This window comes from Schistocerca gregaria, chromosome 4, assembly GCF_023897955.1.
Source record: "Schistocerca gregaria isolate iqSchGreg1 chromosome 4, iqSchGreg1.2, whole genome shotgun sequence".
Taxonomy (NCBI): domain Eukaryota; kingdom Metazoa; phylum Arthropoda; class Insecta; order Orthoptera; family Acrididae; genus Schistocerca; species Schistocerca gregaria.
The window spans coordinates 588,090,791-588,115,393 of NC_064923.1; the positions used below are offsets into that span (position 1 = coordinate 588,090,791).

At 41.5% G+C, this 24,603-nt stretch overlaps 1 protein-coding gene across 3 annotated transcripts in view; it reads right to left on the reverse strand.

The window, feature by feature from the left end:
• The window catches only part of LOC126267070 (uncharacterized), a 175,173-nt gene that overhangs the window by 133,978 nt on the left and 16,592 nt on the right, over nucleotides 1-24,603 (reverse strand). For 2 of the 3 annotated variants that reach the window (XM_049971925.1, XM_049971926.1), the window contains exons 2-5: nucleotides 17,731-17,809; nucleotides 6,495-6,711; nucleotides 5,940-6,089; nucleotides 4,653-4,799 (exon numbers count right to left, since the gene is read on the reverse strand). In XM_049971925.1, coding sequence (XP_049827882.1) covers nucleotides 4,653-4,799; nucleotides 5,940-6,089; nucleotides 6,495-6,596 — 399 coding nt within the window. In that variant the 5' untranslated portion in view covers nucleotides 6,597-6,711; nucleotides 17,731-17,809. The remainder of the gene's footprint in view (nucleotides 1-4,652; nucleotides 4,800-5,939; nucleotides 6,090-6,494; nucleotides 6,712-17,730; nucleotides 17,810-24,603) is intronic. The other variant, XM_049971924.1, reaches the window with a different exon arrangement.

Sequence of the window (24,603 nt, forward strand, 5' to 3'; positions counted from 1 at the left end):
CAGCAATGCTACAGGCCATTTAAGGATTTTCAACAGAGCAGAATTTTGGACAGTGATGAACCCAGATCTAGACGTCCTTCCACACTGGAAGATATTGTATAAAATGCATGTTTGACTATCAACTGCTTTTACTGAAAATGCTGATGGTCAAACATGCATTTTATACATTATTTGAGGGCTGTTAATAATCACCTTCCTAAAATAGAAGAGATTTTACTGTGATCTCTGGAAATCATCATTTAACTTTTTGAGATGTTGCTGATGAATCCTAGAATGGATGAGGGTTGCTGTGCAGAGTAAGAGGCCCGAATTGTGGGAAAACCAAACTTGGATGTTACATCGTAGCAATGTGGCAACTTGTGTCAATCCCTGTCTGCAGATATCTAGAAAAACTCAAGTCCCCATTGTGCTCCATCTACTGTACTTTCCTGACGTAACCCCAGCAAACTTTTTCCAGTTTTGCAAAATTAATACCACATTGAAAGAACGTGGTTTCCAAACCTTAGAGAAGAATCAGGATGATGCGACAAGAGACCTGGGTGCCAAACCAGAAAATGTGTTCCAGGAGTCTTTTCTAATGTGGAAGAAATGATGGGAACAGTGTATTGCCAGTAAAAGGGCTATTTTGAGAGAACCAGTGCTTAAAATGTTATAGCAAAAGATTTTTTTTCTGAACACAGCTTGTACCTTTATGACATTATACTAAAACACGGATAATATTGTACTTGAATTGCATTACGTACGCCACTGAAGCAGAGAAAATGTTTTTCTCGCAAAACTTACAGGAAAAGACATGTACATCATAAGTACTACAGATTTATTTTTAAGGAAAAATTCAAGAGATACCCAAATGTTTATGTTGTTAATTAGACAGGCAGTCTACTACAGAGGAGTTTTCGAAAAACTTCACGTTTCTGCTTGTAATTCAGCCACTTGTCATTCAGCCACTTGTTTTTACATCTACATCTACATACATATTCTGCAAACCACTTCGAACTGCATCACAGAGCGCACTTAGCGTGATGCCACATATTAGTGTTTCTTTCGATTCTCATCGCACATGGAATGCGAGAAGGTCTGCTTAAATACCTCTGTGCATATGGTAATCAATCTAATTTTGTCTCCGCAGTTCCTATGGCAACAACATGTAGACTGCTGAAAAATGTCTCTCAATTCTTCCCTCAATATTGGTTCTCGAAACACTGTAAGTAGGTTTTCATGGGGTAATTAGTGCCTATCTTCAGCTGCCAGCCAATTCAGGTTTTTCAGCATTTCTGTGACACTTTTACGCGAGTCCAACAGACCTATGACCATTTGTACTGCCCTTCTTTGTACAAGTTCAATATCTCCTGCGAGTCTTATCTATTTGTCCTTCATACGCCTAAAGTTCTGAGAGAGGAGACATATGTCACCAGCAAAATGAATCCTCTAGTTGGTCTTTGATGCTCCACATTATTCCCCTTCTTTTGCCTTCCTCTGCCTTTCTCATCACCTTATCCATCACAGTTAAGAAGAGAGATGGAGAGAAAATACATCCCTGTGTTAACCCTGGTTTCACACTAATAGGTGATGTCAGTTTCCCTTTGTTCTTTAGTTGCAGGAGTATCCATTATACATGTCTTGCATCATCTTGATGATCTTATCAGGCATACCAAGTTCGACATGGTTTGTCACATGCTGCTTCTTGACACTGAATCAAACACATTTTCAAAGTTTATGAACACTAGATACAAACTATTCACAAATTCCACATTCTGTTTGGAAATTATTTGGAGTGTATTAATGTGATCTACACAGGGTCAGTTCCCACACAAGCCAGCTTGTTTCCTACGCAGGCAGTTATGAGATAGTCCTTCATGCTATTTAGGATCTGCAGGAACAGGCAGGAAGGTTGGGCTAACTACAAATGTGGGAAAGATCAAATCTCTATAGATAAATGCCAGTGGAAAAAAAACAACAACAACTTCACAGCAATGTAAAGTCAGTATAGCTGTATAGTGTGAAACCTGGAAGGTGACAAAATCAATTCCGGAGAACATACAGACTATCACAAACCAGAGCTTACAAACGATCCTGACAGCATTTTGGCTGAATTTAATCTCCAATTATGGGCAGCAGGTAAATTAGTATATTAATTTTGCCACTTAAAAGAGCCTAGAAACCATTTTTGTGGTCAGGCAGAAACACAGTTTCATCAACATTATGTGCAGCAAACAAACTGTTACTTCAATGAGATCTTAGCGATCCAGAACAGCATACAATCCTCGCAAGTTCACTTCCTACTTTTAGTGAAAACATGTTTGATAGCTGCTTGGCTGCAAGGCACAGTGCACATAGGCGTTTGACTCAAGTGGACAGATTAATATCCTGGTATGAAGTGTATCTTCTATCTGCCTCGCTGGCTGTACTTATATATGGGTGCAATGGATCTCCAAATGGATCATCTGCTATCAATTGCTCTAGGCACAGGTAGCAGCACCTAAACAGCCCCTTTCTCAGACACACATTAATTAATAACTCTGTCATTTAACAATTTGCCATCTTCTTAATTTTTTATAGTTAAAGTCAAGTTTACTTTATTTACTGAAAAACTTTTAGCTCAGCTACATTTAAACTTTGCCCAGCTAAAATTTTTAGAGATTCCTTGAAATCATTCTTATTTACAGTAAAGTCTTGAAACTTGGTACAGATGTATTATTTCCTGAATGCAATCAAGTGGTGTAGTCAAAACTTTATAGCTACTGCAAATGACACTTCATCTAATATGCATAAGAATGCCTTCATTCCATATTTGGTTGTTAGTGAAGGACTTGAAAAGGTAACAGATGTAGCTTACAGGTGTTACATATTTAGTGGTTTTATATCAAACTGAGGCTACATACAAATTTTCATCTTTCTAAGTCTAATACTTAGCACCTTCAAATTTTTCATAAAAATGCCAGTTTTGACCAAAATATTGCCCTGGTCAATTTGAGATTAACCTTTTGAGTGTGACATTCATCTGCACATTCTAATTTTTTTTTCTACCTTCATTATTTAGTGCCACTTATTTTTTTCTTAAAATAATATATTTAGCAAAACGTATTCATTAGATCATTCTCTGACTTCACAATGTTAACGTTAATATCCTGAAGCATACACTGACAAGGTTTGAAGAAGTTAATTTAATTTTTAGTTTCACACTTAGATTATGGTGCACTCCTTTGCATGCTACGCACAGGTGCATTATGATGGTGTGGCAATGGTCATAGTGAAATGGGGTAAGTCCCAATACACTCACTTGCCACTGTATCTCTCTCCATGATAAAGCGCTTGTTTCCGTACACAATGAAACACTATGGAACCGTATAATGAGAAGCATGAGGAAATACAGATAAAGGCAAGGAAACAGAAGTGTGTTGTACAAACACACTGCGCAAAAATTACATGGCAATAGAGACAAGGCCTCAATTGGAATCCCCAGAGCCACTGCAGAAGAGAGGACTGAGAACAACATGGAGGAAGACAGTGGAGAGAGATGCAACAAAAGCAGGCAGAATTTAGGGGTAGGTGAAGGCAACAGCAGAAAACAGAGACTGCTGCAAACACTTCATAAAGCCCCATATGTTCTAATCATAGAAAAAGAAGGATGTAAGTCAAGTCTTATCTGGTATGGGTCTCACACAGTTGCGGAGTATTCTAAGATGAGATGTACAAATGATTAGTAAGTGGTTTCATTTGTAGACTGACTGCGTGTTCCCAGTATGTTGCCACCTGCCTTCCCTATGATGTGATCGTTCCATTAATTCATAACCCTAAGAATTGTTATGTTGTCCAGCTGTTTTTTTGAGTTGACTGATTCCAACTGCGAATCACTGGTGATGTAATCCTACAACACTATTCTGCTGTGTTCTGTGATGTACACAATTTCACATTTCTGAACATTTAAAATGACATGCCAATCTTTGTACCAATTTGAAATCATACCAAGATCTGACTGAGAAGTTCTTTAGCATTTCAGGGAGTACCTCTGTGCCATTTACAATGTCAAGCTCTTCATTTAAATTCATTGGATCCCCTTTGTTCATTGCACGTAATAGGTGAAAATTATTTTTAACACCTTGGAACGGATGTTCAATGTTAATATGTTAAAAGGATTATTAATAATATTAATATGGATGGACAATGCATTTGAGGTAATTATATTGTGATATGCATCAATGTGCTGTTTATGAAATTCTCTGCCTGTTTGGCCTGTATGTAGAGCTTCACATATATATATGACAACTATTTTGTATACAGCAAATTGTGAGACGTAACAAGCACTACAGACTGATACACACACATACATGCAAAGAGTGATAAACACACAGAATATTGCTTGGGCCAAACTAAGTACTTCTATTAAAATGTGTCTGAAGTAGAAAAATGATTTTGGTTATGAACCTACAGTTTTACCTGGTACACTTCTGACACATTTAGTGAACCACAGCACAAATTCTTACACTTATTTTAATTAACTACACTCTCTACTGCTGCATTTCATTATCACTTAAACATGTAAATTGTGAAGGTAATGCCATGTATTCTGACACAGAAAAGACTACTATGAGATAACTTAAATGAACTAGAAAACATAAACGCAAACAACATAATAATTCTTTCTGACATACCTGCCCATCTGTCTTCAACTTCTTCAACATCGAACTCAAAACTAGCATTGTATGTGCTGCAGCCAAAGGAATGCTGTTCTCAGTTTTACCCTGAATTGTCATTTTCAGCAGGAAAAATAGAGTTGTCATAAAAGGATAGGCACCAATCTTAAAAAGAACCAAACAAGAAGAATGAACAGACATTACATAGCTTCCTTGGTGAATTTCATTGTTGAACTCTTCTCAGGTTATCAGCTGAGTTGCGGTGTCATTTTGTTGAATGTTTTGACAAGTGCCCTATTCACCATCTTCAGGTGAAGTGACTAGTTCACGTTCAGCTTGTTCCTTTACAGCTGCTGTACCATGGACTCCTCTGCTGAGACCTCAACAGGTGGGCCAATTGGATACATCTGGTAGAAATGTCGTGGCTGGCGGTAGGGTGGAGCCCAGCACTGCGAGGGGGCGTGGTCTGGATGTTGAGTCCTGGTGCTGTATACCTATTAATCAGTTGCCTCTGCCCTTTCGCATCAGAGCATTCTTGACATATTTTTGCTAATGCCACATCTCTTACTGAGTTCACTTTGAAACAAGTGTTTCTGTTGACAAGATCATCATGTACTCATATCTCCACTGCCTCTTTCATAAACAAATTCCAGAACCTGTTGGGACAGCACACTACTTTTACCTGTTCAGAAAAGAATGTGTCCTTCACTACGCAGTACTATGCCACTGCGGACTTGTCAGTTTTGCCAAGGCACAAGCTCTTTGACTGATACAAGCATGTTATTGATTTTAACCACTGAGTGGAAAGTGGTTTTTATGTTGTGTTTCTCCATTATCCTGGCGCTCTTGGTGGCTGGTAGCCTTGCACACAGAAAGAATGCGAGACATGGTTTCTTCTTCTGTATTGTACTCTCCAACCTCCCCTGTGAACCACACACTATGACAACTCTTCCAGAGGCATGCCATTGGCCTGTTAGTTGAGTCCTTGCAGAGGAATCTGCCAACTGGCAGCTAGAAAGGAGTGAACTGATCTTGAATTTGACAGTTTACTGAAGACGATGAGTACAAATTCACTGAAATGCTGCAACAGCACAAGTGAGCTGACAATGCAAGAAGATTTCTTCAATACACATTATACATGAAGGAAATGCTGTAAACATTCATTTCTTACTCGTAAAAATACTACTACAGCACATAATGTTCTAGATGATACATGCTGGAAATTTACACCTTTGTAAGATCTGTATGTGTATTTACATGGCCTAAGAACAATGTCACAGTTCTAGAAAGCTGTTCAGTACTTACTTTCTTTAATATATATTCCTTGTCATCATGATTGTCAGTATCTCTCAGCAAAAACATGTTCCTGAAATAAGCTTTCAAGTTTTCACTCAAAGTAACCCACAGGTTACTTGACTCTGATGGAGTCAGTTCATGCAGTGACCCTTTGGCGACCTGCATATCAATAAACATTAACTGAAGATAGCAACAACATTGTGTTGTACAGACAGAACAGTCACATTATCTGAATTTTAAAAAATAAAAAGTTTCAGAAAGATTACCATTTGTGCCCAGACACACACACACACACACACACACACACACACACACACACACACACACAGTGTATGAATACTACTATAGGTATAACAAAATTTTATTCAGTCACAGTTATAGCTGTGACTGGTTTTAACATATATATCATTATCAGATAGTCAGCCCACAGGGAAAAATAAATCACTATATGCTAAACTGTTAAAGAAACATGATAGGGTTTTTTTTTTGTGGTATCAGAGGGGATGGGGTGGGGTGGAGTTGTGTGTGTATGTTAATATCAATAAAAATAATTCCATCACCAACCTTATTAAGGATTTCTTCTTCTAAAGGTGGATTATGGAGTAACCTCAGAACTGTCAGCATACCATCTGGGATGTCAGAGTCAAATTTCCTCTTAAAAGCCATCACGATTGACAGACAACTGATTTTGAATGATTCAATATGGAACTAAGGATACAGTTCCACCTCAGGCATATGCAACTCTATTTTTGTGAGTCATGTGGCTTCTAATACAGTTATCCTGAAATCATGAAAGCATAATCAAGTTAAATAAAACATTGGATGTAGCAAAGATGACATTCATTAACAGACATAATTTTTCAACAGTGCTGTACTTACTGTAAAGAAGAAACGGTAAGTTGCAGGCAGGCACAATTAAAAGACACTTACATCTCTCCATTCTCGTCTCCCACCCTCTTTGTTTGCTGCCCTCTGCCAATGCACTCACCCAATTTTCCCTGCTTCTCCCCTCTTTGACCCTTTTTTTCCCACCCCACAATCTCCTGACACTGCGTTGTTGGCATTCTAGTCGCTGCACACTCCTCCAACCAGTGTTTGCCTCTTCTTCAACCCATACACTACTATCCCTTCCCCTGCCTAGCTCCCTTCAGATTGCTGCTTGCATCCCACGTGACAGTTGCATTCCAGACTGAGTCATGTGTGCTTGCTTATGTGTATGAATGGTTTTGCGTTTCTCTTTTGGTGATGAAGGCTGTGGCCAAAAATTTTATGTAAGTGTCTTAATTGTGCCTGTCTGCAACTTAATGTGTCTTTTTCATGGTAAGTAGCAATCTATCTTTTCATACATTGTAGGTATTCGCACCTGGAGTTTCCATTGTTCGAGAAATAGTTTTTCTATCTTTTAGATTTCATTTCTCAGGATGTTACATTTGATTTAGATGCTATAGTGATGGTATATTCAAAGATTAAGCAAAAATAGAATTCAGAATATTTTTTCATGTGCTTACATAGTTTTATTAAACTGGTCTACACAAAGAAAAGTACTCTGGAACATATGTCTCAATACAGTTTTGCATGAGCACTGCAACTGTGTTAAGCACTGCTAGCCACTATGAAAGAAGCACACAATAAAAGTCAAATTCGCTTGAAGTGTGTCATGTTCACAACAACAAGCAAAGTCCTGAAAACAATACTGAAATTAACTAAAGTAAAGCCACAGAGAGCCATACTGTTGGCTGAGAAGAGGGCTTATGAAATCAATTATATGACAGATTTAATGAGGGAAGGTCATTAGATAAGATAGGATGAATAAGGTGACTGTTTCAATGAGGCAATGTCATTAGGAAGTAAGGACATAAGTGAAGTGACAGAATTAATGGAGCAAGGGCATTATAATATAATGGAGTAAGAACTGAGACAGGGTACAGCAGCTGTGAGAGAGAAAAACTGAGGGCTCATGGTGCTGAATACACTACATAACAGAGAGTCAACGATGGGCTTTGGACATAGTTTGAGAACAAGTCTTCCTATACCTTCCAATCAGCCTCTGAAAGATATATGAAAAACAACGTGTCAAGGCAGCCAACAAGGCAACGAGAAGTGCTTTGAGATTAAGTCGCATCATGGATAGATGGAATTGAAGGGGAAGGCAAGGAAGAAATTCTAAGCCCGAGCACCTCAAGGCAGTAGGCAGTGAGAAGTAGGCTGTGAGAAATAGTCACGGACAGATGCAGCCAGAGTTACAGGCTGGAGTCATTGAATACAAGATAGATCTCCAGGGCTTTGCTGGATGGCTACTTCTACCAACAGCTGGAAGATGTCGCCATGGGTAGTTCTCTTAGTCTAGTGGTGGCCAACTTCTTCATGGAACATCTTGAAGCTCAGGCGCTGGACTTTTGGACTTGGCACCTTGTAAATCACCACCCAAGCCAAAAACGAGGAATGATTAATATGCATGTAATGCAAGCAGGATGAATATGTGAGCTGCACCACCTCAGATATGAGATGCAACATCTGGAAAGTTTTCTGAGGAACGATGGGTACTCAACCATTTATGTAAGAGGTGTAACATAGTCAAACACTTGGTAAAGTGACACATTGGAAAAAGAAATGTCAAGTATGGCATTTCTGCCATATATTTCCAGAGTGATGGGCAGAATTGGCCATATATTGCACAAACACTGTGTAAAAACTATTTATAAACTGACAAAGATGATAAACGAGCGTCTCAGATCAGCAAAGGAAAAAAGGGACCCCATTTGCAATGTCGGGAATATACCGCATACCATGCGCAAGCGGAATGACTGCACGATCAATCAACTCCAGGATCACAGAACATAAGCGGCATTACAGGTTGGAGCAAGTGGAGAAATCAGCCGTGGCACAGTATGTGCTGTGCGAGGCTGACAAAATAGTGAAATTTGTCGACATGGAAGTTCTGGCAGTAGAGAAGAGCTATTACACCAACTCGTTCAAAGAAGCTATAGAAATACATGAGAAGAAATATGCAAGAATAGTTTTGACAAAAAAGAAGACAGCCTAAAGGTCAACAGATCTTGGATTTCCATGGTGCAGCAAATGACCGATGCAGATAGCAAGAGGAGAACTGTACTGTAAATGACCACAGAAAGCCCTTGGATACTGGTGTAAAAGTTACATGTAACCTAAAGCTGCAAGCTCGACTCCAGTCCATGGCCAGCAGTGGAGAGTGAACCTTTGACAATGCCAGCCATTTGTGCTAGCAAAACGTCAGAAAAATCATCAAACAAACATTGGCCGAAGAACCCGAGACAGAAACCAACAGGCAGTTTCTCAGCAGTATTCTGTGTATGTCACAAATGTCTCAAGCAGTATCACTGAATTAGCTGCAAAAACAGCTGTATATTATGCATATTTTGTTACAGTAATTAAGTCCGAGAAAACTAATCTACTCAAAGCCTTTAGACTACAAAAAAAGATCATCCAAGCCATGGTGGGAGCTAACAAGAAACAACACTGCAAATCTTTATTTGAAAAGCTAGACCAAATGTTCATCTGAAGCATCTATATGTATAAGATTCTCATTTTCACACAGATGATGATGATGATGATGATGATGATGCAGCAAGGTCTTCAGAGCCCGTTCAGTAACAGATTGAGACGGGTGTCAAGAAAATACTCAGAACAGTAATTTAAAACAGAATGTAAAACACAGGTAACAAGGTTGGAAAAATATGTGCCTACCCACACCGAAACATGGGACGAAGCATGCCATCAGCAGTAAATATGGACAACACAAGAAGAAAGTGGTAGAGGGAGCTAAAACAATATAGCAGATGGAAGTGGCTGGCTGACTGCAAGGAACAAAGGGAGGAGCCAGCCACTTTGCAATACACTAAAACATCCAGCCTAAAAGTTTAAGCCAGAGTCCAGACACATCTCAAAACTTTAAAACCCTAGACACGCAAGTCTCATCATTAGCTAAAACACAGGGCAGATCACCATCAACTTGTGCTTCTGCCCTTGCATCACAGTATAAAATTCAGTCTGTTAAAATGTGCCGGACAGAGATGTGCACACCACAAGCATAACAAAATGGGGGATCCTCCTGCGGTAATAGAAAGCTATGTGTGAGAGGACAGTGCCCAATTCAAAGACTCATCAGGGTTACTTCCTCCCGCCTGAGCAACCGGCAGGAGGAATGCCACGGCCAAATTGTTGACTTCACCAACCGCAATTTATTGGCCATCACCGCCAGCCATTCTTCCTCCCACAACTCCATGCACTTCTTGTGGAGTGCAGAAATGACACACTGCAAGGGAATAGGACATCCTGCTCTTTGCAGGCCTCCTTGGCAGCCCGATTGGCCTGTTCATTGCCCCATATTCCTAAATGACCAGGTACCCAGCAGAAGGACACCTCCTTACCCCACTGTTGGAGCAAGTACAGTTGGTCGTATATCAGCTGGACCATCTCCTCAATTGGAAACAGATTCTGCAATGATTGTAAGGCACTACAAGAATCAGAGCAGAGGAGAAATCAATTGCCCCAAACACGATTCATATGCTCCAGTGCCTTCAGGATCGCATGGAGCTCTGCTGCGAAAATGGTATATTCATCAGGGAGGCGAATCCGGGTAACAAGATCAGGGAACACTACAGAATAGCCAAGGAAATTCTCTTGTTTGGAGCTATCAGTGAAAATGATGGTAAAACCGTGATGCACATCTAAAATGTTAAAAAACATAGATTGGAATGTAAAATCTGGTGTACTATCTTCCTTAAAATTAGTCAAATCTAAAATAAGTCTGGGTCTCCGGAGGAGCCAAGGTGGAAATCTGCTCCAACCGTGACGGAAAGCATGAAGACCAGCTATATTCATTGCACAGAGGCTATCCTGTGCGCGAATCCCATAGGGCCATGTCGCTCGTTGCTGGTTATGAAACAGCCGTGCCAGAGGAAGCTGAGCAACGGTATGGTATGCAGGTGTGTGTGGTGTGGATTAAGTTTTATATGCCTGGCGCACTGTAAGTAGCTGAGGCTGCATATGAAGTGGCGGTTCACCAGTCTCTGCACAGAGGCGCGGTATGGGGCTAGTTCTGAATGCCCCAGTAGCCAACCGAAGGCCTTCATGGTCCACAACGTCCAACACCTTTAAGTAAGAAGGCCTTGCAGACCCATACACCGTGCACCCATAATCGAGCCGAGATCGCACAAACACCCTGTAAAACTGGAGCAGACAAGTCCTGTCAGCCCCCCCCCCCCCCCCCCCCCACGTACTGTGGCTAAGACATTTTAAAATACTTAAACCTTAAGTGACCGTCATTTCAGGTCTTTAAGCTGAGGTAACCATGTAAGCTTCGAGTAAAAATGAGCCCCAGAAATCTCACCTTGTCTTTAAAAGTAAGGACAGTGTCCCTCATCCTCAACTCAGGAAAGGTTAAAATCGAACGAGAACGGTTAAAAAGAACACATATGAACTTCTCGGTGGAAAACTTAAAACCACTCTTCTGCGCCCAGTCATCCAAACATCTAAGAGTAAGTTGCAACTGACGCATTGTCGCTGCAAGGTTTGATGACGAGCAAAACAAAGAGAAATCATGCACAAACAAGGAACACTGGACAGGACTTTTCACCATAGAGGTAATGTTATTAATAGCTATGGCAAAGACAGTCACACTTAAAATGCTACCCTGCGGGAAACCGTTCTCCTGTTCAAAGCGGTCAGACAGGACGTCACCAATTAGGTATCTAAAATATCATGGCGAGAGGAAAGACTGAATAAAAAGAGAAAGACAACCACTAAAACCCCATTCGTGAAGCTGCTGGTATCACAGGCCTTCTCGATGTCAAAAAATACACCTAGAAAGTGATGACGGCATAGGAAAGCTTGTTGTATAGCCGCCTCCAGGAGGGCAAGGTTATCGAAGGCGAAACGAAACCTCCTGAACCCACACTGAAAGCGACTAAGGAGTTGCCGGGATTCTAACATCCAGACAAGAGTGGCAGTTGACCATCCGCTCCAAGGTCTTTCCCATGCAACTTGTGACGGCAACACTACGGTAGCTACTCGGGCTCTTGCGGTCTTTCCCAGGTTTTAAAAAAGGAATTAAAACGGCCTCACGCCACAAGTCAGGAAAGTGACCTGACATCCAAATGGCATTAAAAAGCATGAGGAGGATTTCTTTGTTGCGCCTTGTGAGGTGCCGTAGTATACTGTAATGGATCCTGTCGTGACCAGGGGATGTCTCACAAGCTGCAGACAATGCAGAATCCAGCTCCCACATAGAAAATGGGCAGTTATAAACTTCATTAGAGGTGGGCTGGAAGTTCAGACTACACCTCTCAGCATTCGTTTTATGGCACTGGAAACCTGGATCCTGACTGGTTGTTGCAGCAACCATAGCAAAATACTCTGCCATAATCTGGGCAATGTCTCGCCGATCCGTATGGAGAATGCCGTTATTCATTACAGAAGCCATGGGGCACCTCCCTCCTCTTCCAGAAATTCTCCTGATGGTCTCCCAGACAATGGAACTTTTGGTGGCACGATTAATGGTGTTCAGGAACTGTTGCCACGACCTCTTCTTGCTCTCTCGAATAATGCAGTGACATTTTGTCCTTGGCACCCGAAAGGCTGCAAGATTCTCAGCAGTTGGCTGACCCCGGAACCTACACAGAACTGCAAGCCTGGTCCTGATTGCAGAGCGGCATTCAGCACTCCACCAACGGACAGGTTGTCTCTTTCGGTGGCCTGTGGACTGGTTGCTACAACGGCGTGGTGGACCATTTTGGTAATATGATCCACTCACGCCTCAACGTTTGAACTGGGCCAACTGGCTATAAAATGCCCAGTTGGCCCCACTGAGCACCCAACATGGTAGTCTCCTTTCGGGGCCCACACCATCTGGCAGGTGAATCCAGATTGAGAAGTGATCACTGCTGTGCAAGTCAGCGATCACTTCCCATTGAGCACTGGCAGCAAGAGCTGGAGAGCAAAGCGAGAGATCAATGGCAGAGAACGGCCCAGTCGCTGTGCAGAAGTGAGTGCTCTGTCCTGCATTGAGCAAGTAGTCACAGGATGATAGGAGAAGCCTCTCAATTGCTCTACCCCTGGGACAGGTAATTGAAGAGCCCCAAAGCACGTTGTGGGCATCAAAATCACCATAAATAATAAATGACTGGGGGAGTTGTGTAAGAAAGTCAGTGAGGGCCGCTTCATCAAGCGCATCATGTGGGGGCAAGTAAAGAGAACACACAGTCAATGGATGACGTACGCGCACGGACAAAGTGACGGCTTGTAAACTTGTCATAAGCGAGAGAGGCGAGGAGTGGTAGTCCGTCCTGTCGAAAATACCTACATCTCCTCTAGCTCTCTCTCCACACAGGTCGACCTTTTTGTGGAGTGTATAGCCTCATAGCTCAGGGGAGTAAGACGGATGGAAATAAGTCTCCTGGAGACACAGACACAGCGGTCTACCCAGAGAGAGTAGACAAAGTTCCTCCACATGCGCCCTGAAGTATGGGGGCCATCTATGATGGGGGTAATACGTTTATCCTATCTCTCCGATGGGGTGGGGAGACTGCAGCAGGTGGAGGGACAGTCGTGGGGCGAGATGATTGCCCCACACATATGTCGTACTCTATCAGTTCTGGGGAATAGCCAGATGAAGCCTCATGTAAAACGACATCTACATGGTCAGACGGTTTACCACATGATTTGACCTGCTGTTGCTGCTGTATAGGAGCTTTCTGCGGTTTGGTGGGCTTTGGGGGAGCCGAAGCCGGAGTGGTAATGGCCGTATTGGGCTTCAGAACAGACCCAGCTGTTGGAAGCACCAGGGGCTGGCCCAAGTTCGCCACTGTACCTTTGTCTGCCATTCGAGTAGCGGCTACAGGCTCTGAAACACTGGCTGCATTGCAAGTGCACTGACATCTGCAGGTGTTAATTCCAACACTCACCACCTCTGCGTAGAGGCATCAGCTTTTGGAGTAGGCTTCTGAACCACAGATGCAAAAGATGTAGCAAATGTGAGAGGTTGCATCGACTTGTAGATCTTTTTGGCCTCGCCATAGGGGATACGCTTTGTTGTTTTTATTTCCTGGACTTTGCGTTCCTCTAAAAATATTTGGCAGTCCCTACTCCATACAGGGTGGTTTCCAGAGCAATTGATACAGTTGGCTGGAGACAAGCAACTAACTCCTTCATGAGCAGTGTTACCACAGTTGCGCCAAGTCATTTTGCATTTACACCCTAAGGTGGCATTTAAAACAGCGCATTGGGATCGGGAAATAAGGCCTCACACTAAGGCGAAGGAAGCCAGCTTTAACATGTTCAGGAAGTTTCATGCTACTGAGGATCAGAATAAAGGAGTTGGATTTCACAAGATTGCCATCATCCCTCTTCAGGCAATGTCGGACATCAATGATACCTTCCGGAGCTCACTTATGTTGCAGTTCTTCCTTGGGAATGTCAACTATATCCCGGCATGTCACAACACCTTTGCTACAATTCAAGGTACTGTGCAGTTCAGTGTCTATGGCATACTCCCCAAGGCATTTAGCAGACTGGAGGTTAGTTGCTTGCTGGGAAGTGGAAGTTTCCACTAGCAAGATCCCATTACGTAAGCGCTTCACCGATTTTATGGAGCCACGGATTCCCTCCAAACCCTTTTGTATATAGAAGGGTGCAACCTTCTCGAAACTACCCTTCTTATGTTTCACAATGAGAAACGCATTCTGATTACCAGAATGCATTCTGTTACCAAAGACTGGATTTGTCAAAGAATTGCTAGAGTCAGTGGGACTGACTGCACGAGCCCTCTTAAGAGACTGGGAGTTAGAACCTTCCAGCAGCCCACCCCTTCCGCTAGGAGGAAGAAAGAGGATTTCGAAGGATCCATCTTGGTCCCATGAGCAGCTAGGGAACTAGAAGTCCACCTAGACAGAGCCCCGCATTCCTAGGTAAGCCTTATACAACTGAGGTGCGGCAGGTTCCCCAGAGGTTGCCCGCTAACGACTGTTCCACCTCAACAGCCATGCATCTCATCAGCGTGTAGCACACCTTGAGATTGAAGAGTTGTTTATAGAGGTTTATTCCATCCTTGCGATCCGTGCGGTCAAGCCGAGATCCCCATTCCCTGAGACACACAACGTCCCACCGCTGTGCCGCATGGTGGTCGCTGAAGTATGCCCAGAGCTTACGGTGAATGAGGACTGGCAGCTCTTACCAGTCCCCAGCTCAGGAGCCCCGGGCTCGCCAAGCCCATACCCCGAGCCTCTGGGGGCTTTTCACACAGAGAAACTCACAACTTTTTGAGGGAACTTTTTCTTACATCAGTATGAGACTAGATGTAGGGCAAGTTACATGTTACCTTTCTGCAGACTATAACTGATTGGAAAAGCTCTGCACCATATGGGCATGATATTTGTAAATAAAATCGGGAAGAGGAAGTGAGACACAAATATAAAAGATACTGAAGGAGTTCTGGAAGAATATTTGAAAAGTAAATGCTATTATTGTGTAGAAGATTTCTTGAATGACCACCATGTAATACAGTGACTATCTAAAAAAAAAAAAAAAGAGTCACACAATATGTATTATGAACAGATTATTATTATTGTTATTATTATTTAATACAGAACGGCCTTGCCGCAGTGGATACACCGGTTCCTGTGAGATCACCGAAGTTAAGCGCTGTCGGGCGTGGCCAGCTCTTGGATGGGTGACCATTCAATTGCCATGCGCTGTTGCCATTTTTCGGGGTGAACTCAGCCTCGTGATGCCAATTGAGAAGCTACTCGACTGAATAGTAGCGGCTCCTGTCAAAGAAAACCATCATAATGACCGGGAGAGCAGTGTGCTGACCACACGCCCCTCCTATCCACATCCTCAACTGAGGATGACACGGAGGTCCGATGGTCCCTATGGGCCACTTGTGGCCTGAAGACGGAGTGCTATTATTATTTAAAGATAACCATGTAAAGTAACACCCATCTGAAGAAGTAACAACTTGTGTATTATAACCTTAGATTAAATTTATTACTCTGTATGAAGTTTTAGAACTGACAAGTCATCTAAGTTACAATCTTTGTTAGTATGAGACATGATAAGTAATAATAAAATTTTGAAATTTCCTGGCAGATTAAAACTATGTGCCGGACTGAGACTCGAACTCTGGACCTTTGCCTTTCGCGGGCAAGTGCTCTACCATCTGAGCTACCCAAGCATGATTCACGTCCCATCCTCACAGCTTTACTTCCACCAGTACCTCGTCTCCTACCTCCCAAACATTACAGAAGCTCTCCTGCAAAACTTGCCAGGAATAAAATTTTGATCTGATTTGACCCGGCAGTGCAAGTAATATTCACATTAGCGAACACTCTGCTGCAGAGGGGAAAATTTAATTCTGGAGACATCCCCCAGGTTTGGCAAAGCCATGTCTCCGCAATGTCCTTTCTTCCAGGAGTGCGAGTTCTGGAATTTTTGCGGGATAGCTCCTCTGAAATTTGGATGGTAGGAGACGAGGTACTGGCGGAAGTAATGTGAGGATAGGGCGTGAGTCATGCTTGGGTAGCTCAGATAGTAGAACACTTGCCCACGAAAGGTAAAGGTCCCAAGTTCGAGCCTCGGTCCCGCGCTCAGTTTTAATCAGCCAGAAAGTTTCATATTAGTGCACACTCCACTGCAGAGTGAAAAATTTCAAATGGTTCAAATGGCTCTGAGCACTATGGGACTTAACATCTGTGGTCATCAGTTCCCTAGAATTCAGAACTACTTAAACCTAACTAACCTAAGGACATGACACACATCCATGCCCGAGGCAGGATTCAAACCTGCGACCGTAGCAGTCGCACAGTTCCAGACTGAGCGCCTAGAACCACTCGGCCACCGTGGCTCGCTATAGAATTTCATTCTGGAATAAAATTTTGATCTAATTTGACCCAGCAATGCCAGTAGTATTAGTCACAACTTTGTACCAAAGTTTATAATTAAATTTACACTGATATGTGACTACCACTCAGTGCTGTTCAAGATATGCACAGTTATTCCAGGATTCTGAGAGTAATAAGAATTTATTGTCAGATAAGTTAACATATAATGGATCCAAGTTAAGTATTCAATATTGAAGTGTTTTACTAAACGTACCTAATATTATCAAATTCCTTTAGTAAACCTAGGTTTGCTATGAAACACAACAGAACTTGTGATGAAGCAATAGGGATATTTTTGCTTCCCCTCTTGTTTTGCCATCTGCCTCCTAAAATTAGTTTTTCAATTTTAACTAATTACTGTTGACATACATGAATATAATCTGCATTTACATAAATGTTGGCCTTCTGTTGTAAAAAATATAACACCAGATATAATTTTACACTTAGTTTTATGTATGTAATTGATTTTCTAATTTATTTTGACTATTCCTAGCTAGTATCTTTTGTTACAGGGTGAAATCAGTAATTGTTTCGTAACTTAAATTGTATTGTTGCCTTGTAAACAAATATAAATTCTGTAATAATTGCAAACATTTGGAAGGCGAAATACTAGTAATCTTCAAGTATCTGTTTGGCTCTATTTGAAAACATGTTAGCAAAACCAGCCCTTAATTAATTCCGAAGTAATTTCCAGTTTTGTCAAAAGTACTGTTTGCAAAATGATATATGTAAATTTTATCATTTAAACAAATAATTCAGCCTAACCCTTGTAGTAGAAGAAACTGTTAAAAAGAACCAATTTTTCAATGTATTCAGTTCATTTAATGAGTTAAGTTTTAATTGTAATTTTTGTAAATTAAACATCAAAGATTGTGTAGTTTCAGTACCTTTTATTGTGAGGAAGTATAAGGGCCCAATTTTTGGTCCTGGGACAGTCAGTCCACAGTCGAGTTTCACACAAGGAACCTGTGTTGGTTAGAATGACAACAATGCATCAACTTAACAATGTAATAAGTGTTACACAATTAGGTCGTGTGTTAAGACAATGACAGTGTCTGTTCCATACATACTCTTTTACCTCTTCAAGAAATGTGAACTATGTGGTTATACTTTTACTGCTTGTACATGTTCAACAGGAAACTATTGTAGCATTATGTGGATGTTCACCTGCAACCTATTAATGAGGCTTATTGAAAGTTAAACAACAGTGCACTGGCCATATTAAATGTGTATATAGGGGGTTGTGAACAGTAAAAGACTATGAAACGTAACTGTGTATCTGTCGGCTACATCATTTACAGTAGACAGACCTTCGGGGTTGCGAAGCAACTCAAATCGCTTGATACGGGTAAGCCTCCAGGTCCAGATTGTATACCGATTAGGTTCCTTTCAGATTACACTGATACAATAGCTCCCTACTTAGCAATCATATACAACTGCTCGCTCACCGCTAGATCTGTACCTACAGATTGGAAAATTGCGCAGGTCGCACCAGTGTTTAAGAAGGGTAGTAGGAGTAATGCATCGAACTACAGACCTATATCATTGACGTCGATTTGCAGTAGGGTTTTGGAGCATATACTGTATTCAAACATTATGAATCACCTCGAAGGGAACGATCTATTGATACGTAATCAACATGGTTTCAGAAAACATCGTTCTTGTGCAATGGAGCTAGCTCTTTATTCGCACGAAATAATGGCCTGTATCGACAGGGGATCTCAAATTGATTCTGTACTTCTAGATTTCCGGAAAGCTTTTGACATCGTTCCTCACAAGCGGCTTCTAATCAAGCTGCGGGCTTATGGGATATCGTCTCAGTTGTGCGACTGGATTCGTGATTTCTTGTCAGGAAGGTCACAGTTCGTAGCAATAGACAGCAAATCGTCGAGTAAAACTGAAGTGATATCAGGTGTTCCTCAGGGAAGCATCCTGGGACCTCTGCTGTTCCTGATCTATATAAATGACCTGGGTGACAATCTGAGCAGTTCTCTTAGGTTGTTTGCAGATGATGCTGTAATTTACCGTCTAGTAAGGTCATCTGAAGACCAGTATCAGTTGCAAAGCGATTTAGAAAAGATTGCTGTATGGTGTGGCAGGTGGCAGTTGACTCTAAATAACGAAAAGTGTGAGGTGATCCACATGAGTTCCAAAAGAAATCCATTGGAATTTGATTACTTGATAAATAGTACAATGCTCAAGGCTGTCAATTAAACTAAGTACCTGGGTGTTAAAATTACAAACAACTTCAGTTGGAAAGTCCACATAGAAAATATTGTGGGGAAGGCGAGCCAAAGGTTGCATTTCATTGGCAGAACTCTTAGAAGATGCAACAAGTCCACTAAAGAGACAGCTTACACTACACTTGTTCGTCCTCTGTTAGAATATTTCTGCGCGGTGTGGGATCCTTACCAGCTGAGATTGACGGAGGACATCGAAAGGGTGCAAAAAAGGGCAGCTCGTTTTGTATTATTACATAATAGGGGAGAGTGTGTGGCAGATATGATGCGCGAGTCATTAAAGCAAAGACGTTTTACGTCACGGCGAGATCTATTTACGAAATTTCAGTCACCAACTTTCTCTTCCGAATGCGAAAATATTTTGTTGAGCCCAACCTACATAGGTAGGAATGATCATCAAAATAAAATAAGAGAAATCAGAGCTCAAACAGAAAGGTTTAGGTGTTCGTTTTTCCCACGCTGTTCGGGAGTGGAATGGTAGAGAGATTGTATGATTGTGGTTCGATGAACCCTCTGCCAAGCACTTAAATGTGAATTGCAGAGTAATCATGTAGATGTAGATCTACTTCCACAACCTATTTTTCAGCCAGTATGTCGACAACGAGGACAATCAACGAAGAAACAAAGTAGGCGAACTGTCACAAACTACCAGACACACCACATCCTTTAGGGATGTTCTGTGCCCAGATGTCTCCAGGCCTACAGAGGATACTCTGTTTCCAGCACCATCATCACCAGCAATCCCAGACGTCTCTTATGAGCCTTCCATCATGACATTGGCTAGCTCGGCAAGTACCAGCCCTATATGCCAGTTCAAGGGAAGAAGGATTTACTAACTCTGATCAGTGTGCAAATGGAAGATATGGACATATCAATATGCATAATATCTTCCACATCCAGAGAGTATATCTGTGGCACGGTAGCGGCCGAAATCACTTTTCGGTAACATGAACTACTTTAGCTGTCAATATCAGGACGTTCAGTTGGTATTTTCTGGCTTCACCTCTATGAGAAAACTACGACTGCTACTGCTTTTCGTTTGGACCAATTTGGGCTTGTGTTGGATAGTGCATTGGTTGATGACTGTGTGATCGCAATCAAAAAAAGCTTTATGTGGAATTAAGCTTATTATAATTTCCATGCATAACAAAGTAGTAGCCTTATTATAATTTCTGTGCATAACAAAGTAATAGTCTGTGGACTTGCAACAAATCTGATCATGAATTATTGCCAATAGCCAATTTCCTTCATGAACTATTTCTGTTGGTTTTGTCGACTAATACATAATTTTAAAGTTTTGATACAAAAAGTTTATTTGTGGATGACAAATATTGTTGGTGTTAAAGTGAGTGTTACAACATAAAGTATTTCTAAACCTAAAGGTGTGACTAATGTGTGCCACTGTGAAAAAAATGAGGTTATTCCGAAGAACAGCGGAAAAGCAGCTGAGAGAAGAATAGTATGGCTTCAGGCAATAAATGACCAAAGCAGATCTCACATTTGTAATGAGACAGCTGAAAGAACACTGCTTCAGTGTGGAAGATACCTGCTGATGGTATACCTGGATTTAGAGAATGCGTACAGCACTGTATCCAAAACTTAAGTTTTGAAGGCACTAAGAATGAAAAATGGTAGAGAACTAAGCTCCAATGCGGATAAAAGAATTGTACCAGAAAAGTGCAAGTTGTTGTGAGTTGGAGGATAGAGAAATGATGTCCAAAGCAGAGAAAAAGTCCGAAACAAGAAAGTGCACTATTTCCATTCGATGTTTAGAAAACAAATTGTGCACAAGTAGGGCCTAAAAATCAATGTGAAAAAGTAACAATAAGAAAAATGTATGGATCTGCAAATAAACATTACACTGTATGCACAGTAGCTGAAGCTGTGTAATGTTTTAAGAAACCAGAAGACAGGGACTAGTTAAGCCATTAGCTAAAAATGACATTACCATAGCACTCTCTGATTAATGACCTATTTACTTTCTTCTTGCAGTGTCCAAGGCCATAGAATATGCAGTCCATGACCAGCTAACAAACTACTTAGCTACAACCTACTAGACAAATACAAATCACAGCTATGTATACATTGCAGCAAAACATTTGCCTTAATAGAGGTGAAGGTGATCTCACGTTCCCATGGGTGGACAAGCGGTGACTATCATGTGTATCTTAGATTTCAGTAAAGCATTTGATACTGTCAACTTTGAAATTTTACTTGGCAAACTTAACAGCATATAATTTTCAAAGTTCAGTGCAATGCTGTCGCTCATACCTGACGTCTCGTGAGCAATGCATTGTGTCCAGCACCATAAAGTTCTAATGGAGGCAGGTAGTATCAAGGTCTCTCTCATGGCTCAGTATTACGTCCTATACACCTTACTTTGTATGTCAATGAAGTGTCATCAGTTTTGCCCTACTGCAAATATCATGTATCTTCTGATGACCTCCATTGTATCTAAGAGCAATACAATTCACATAACTTTTAATTTACAGTAGTACTTGCTCATATTTATAGAACAGTGTGTGCGTGCACGTGTCTGCACACGTGTGTGTGTGTGTGTGTGTGTGTGTGTGGGCGTGCGCGTCCATGTGTGTGTGTGTGTGTGTGTGTGTGTGTGTGTGTGTGTGTGTGTTTAATAAAAAAAACATTCATTCCTATTAACAGTGGCTCACTTATGTACAGATGAACTGTGGATATAAAATTAGCAAGGCACTGGTGAGAGTAGTGCACCAGAATGATTTGTGCATATATAATTCTTTTAGTACATGTACTCAGGGGACAGTGTGTCAGAGAAGTGCCTGTGTTATGATTTAAAATACTTAATAGCCCAATAAAATACTGAAAGACACAAGCTGGAATACAACAAGTACCAAACACAGCCCATCAAGTGGAATATTGTATATGTTGTATTCTAACATGTACTGTTCAACTTCTCATAGGGAAATTAAATATTTTAAAGCAGGACATTGGCAAATTTGTGACATTCATACAGAATGAAACCAGTGGCTTCACAAATGTCCATAAAATAAAAGTAGAAGTCGTTTCCTGAAAATTCATATTAATCAACTGTGGAAGGGCAACACAATCCAATATTAACTTCATTCCAATTGTTTCAGGGATCACTTCTATGTGACAAATGATGAGCAGACAATGCAAGGAACTAGGCAAAAAGCTTTTATAAAGCCATAGGGTCAATCCCCTCTCCCCATGAACCATGGCCCTTGCCATTGGTGGGGAGGCTTGCGTGCCTAAGCGATACAGATAGCCGTACCGTAGGTGCAACCACAACGGAGGGGTATCTGTTGAGAGGCCAGACAAACGTGTGGTTCCTGAAGAGGGGCAGCAGCCTTTTCAGTAGTTGCAGGGGCAACAGTCTGGATGATTGACTGATCTGGCCTTGTAACACTAACCAAAACAGCCTTGCTGTGCTGGTACTGCAAACGGCTGAAAGCAAGGGGAAACTACGGCCGTAATCTTTCCCGAGGGCATGCAGCTTTACTGTATGATTAAATGATGATGGCGTCCTCTTGGGAAAAATATTCCGGAGGTAAAATAGTCCCCCATTCGGATCTCTGGGCGGGGACTACTCAAGAGGATGTCGTTATCAGGAGAAAGAAAACTGGCGTTCTACGGATCGGACCGTGGAATGTCAGATCCCTTAATCGGGCAGGTAGGTTAGAAAATTTAAAAAGGGAAATGGATAGGTTAAAGTTAGATATAGTGGGAATTAGTGAAGTTTGGTGGCAGGAGGAACAAGACTTCTGGTCAGGTGACTACAGGGTTATAAACACAAAATCAAATAGGGGTAATGCAGGAGTAGCTTTAATAATGAATAGGAAAATGGGAATGCGGGTAAGCTACTACAAACAGCATAGCGAACGCATTATTGTGGCCAAGATAGACACAAAGCCCTTGCCTACTACAGTAGTACAAGTTTATATGCCAACTAGCTCTGCAGATGATGAAGAAATTGATGAAATGTATGATCAAATAAAAGAAATTATTCAGATAGTGAAGGGAGATGAAAATTTAATAGTCATGGGTGACTGGAATTCGGTAGTAGGGAAAGGGAGAGAAGGAAACGTAGTAGGTGAATATGGACTGGGGCAAAGAAATGAAAGAGGAAGCCGCCTGGTAGAATTTTGCACAGAGCACAACTTAATCATAGGTAACACTTGGTTCAAGAATCATAAAAGAAGGCTGAATACATGGAAGAGCCCTGGAGATACTAAAAGGTATCAGATAGATTATATAATGGTAAGACAGAGATTTAGGAACCAGGATTTAAATTGTAAGACATTTCCAGGGGCAGCTGTGGACTCTGACCACAATCTATTGGTTATGACCTGTAGATTAAAACTGAAGAAACTGCAAAAAGGTGGGAATTTAAGGAGATGGGACCTGGATAAACTGAAAGAACCAGAGGTTGTACAGAGTTTCAGGGAGAGCATAAGGGAGCAATTGACAGGAATGGGGGAAAGAAATACAGTAGAAGACGAATGGGTAGCTTTGAGGGATGAAGTAGTGAAGGCAGCAGAGGATCAAGTAGGTAAAAAGACGAGGGCTAGTAGAAATCCTTGGGTGACAGAAGAAATATTGAATTTAATTGTTGAAAGGAGAAAATATAAAAATGCAGTAAATGAAGCAGGAAAAAGGATTACAGACGTCTCAAAAATGAGATCGACAGGAAGTGCAAAATGGCTAAGCAGAGATGGCTACAGCACAAATGTAAGGACGTAGAGGCTTATCTCACTAGGGGTAAGATAGATACTGCCTACAGGAAATTAAAGAGACCTTTGGAGATAGGAGAACCACTTGTATGAATATCAAGAGCTCAGATGGAAACCCAGTTCTAAGCAAAGAAGGGAAGGCAGAAAGGTGGAAGGAGTATATAGAAGGTTTATAAAAGGGCGATGTACTTGAGGACAATATTATGGAAATGGAAGAGGATGTAGATGAAGACGAAATGGGAGATACGATACTGCGTGTAGAGTTTGACAGAGCACTGAAAGACCTGAGTCGAAACAAGGCCCCTGGAGTAGACAACATTCCATTGGAACTACTGACGGCCTTGGGAGAGCCAGTCCTGACAAAACTGTACCATCTGGTGAGCAAGATGTATGAGACAGGCAAAATACCCTCAGACTTCAAGGAGAATATAGTAATTCCAATCCCAAAGAAAGCAGGTGTTGACAGATGTGAAAATTACCGAACTATCAGTTTAATAAGTCACAGCTGCAAAATACTAACACGAATTCTTTACAGACGAATGGAAAAACTAGTAGAAGCTGACCTCGGGGAAGATCAATTTGGCTTCCATAGAAATGTTGGAACACGTGAGGCAATACTGACCTTACGACTTATCTTAGAAGAAAGATTAAGGAAAGGCAAACCTACGTTTCTAGCATTTGTAGACTTAGAGAAAGCTTTTGACAATGTTGACTGGAATACTCTCCTTCAAATTCTAAAGGTGGCAGGGGTAAAATACAGGGAGCGAAAGGCTATTTACAATTTGTACAG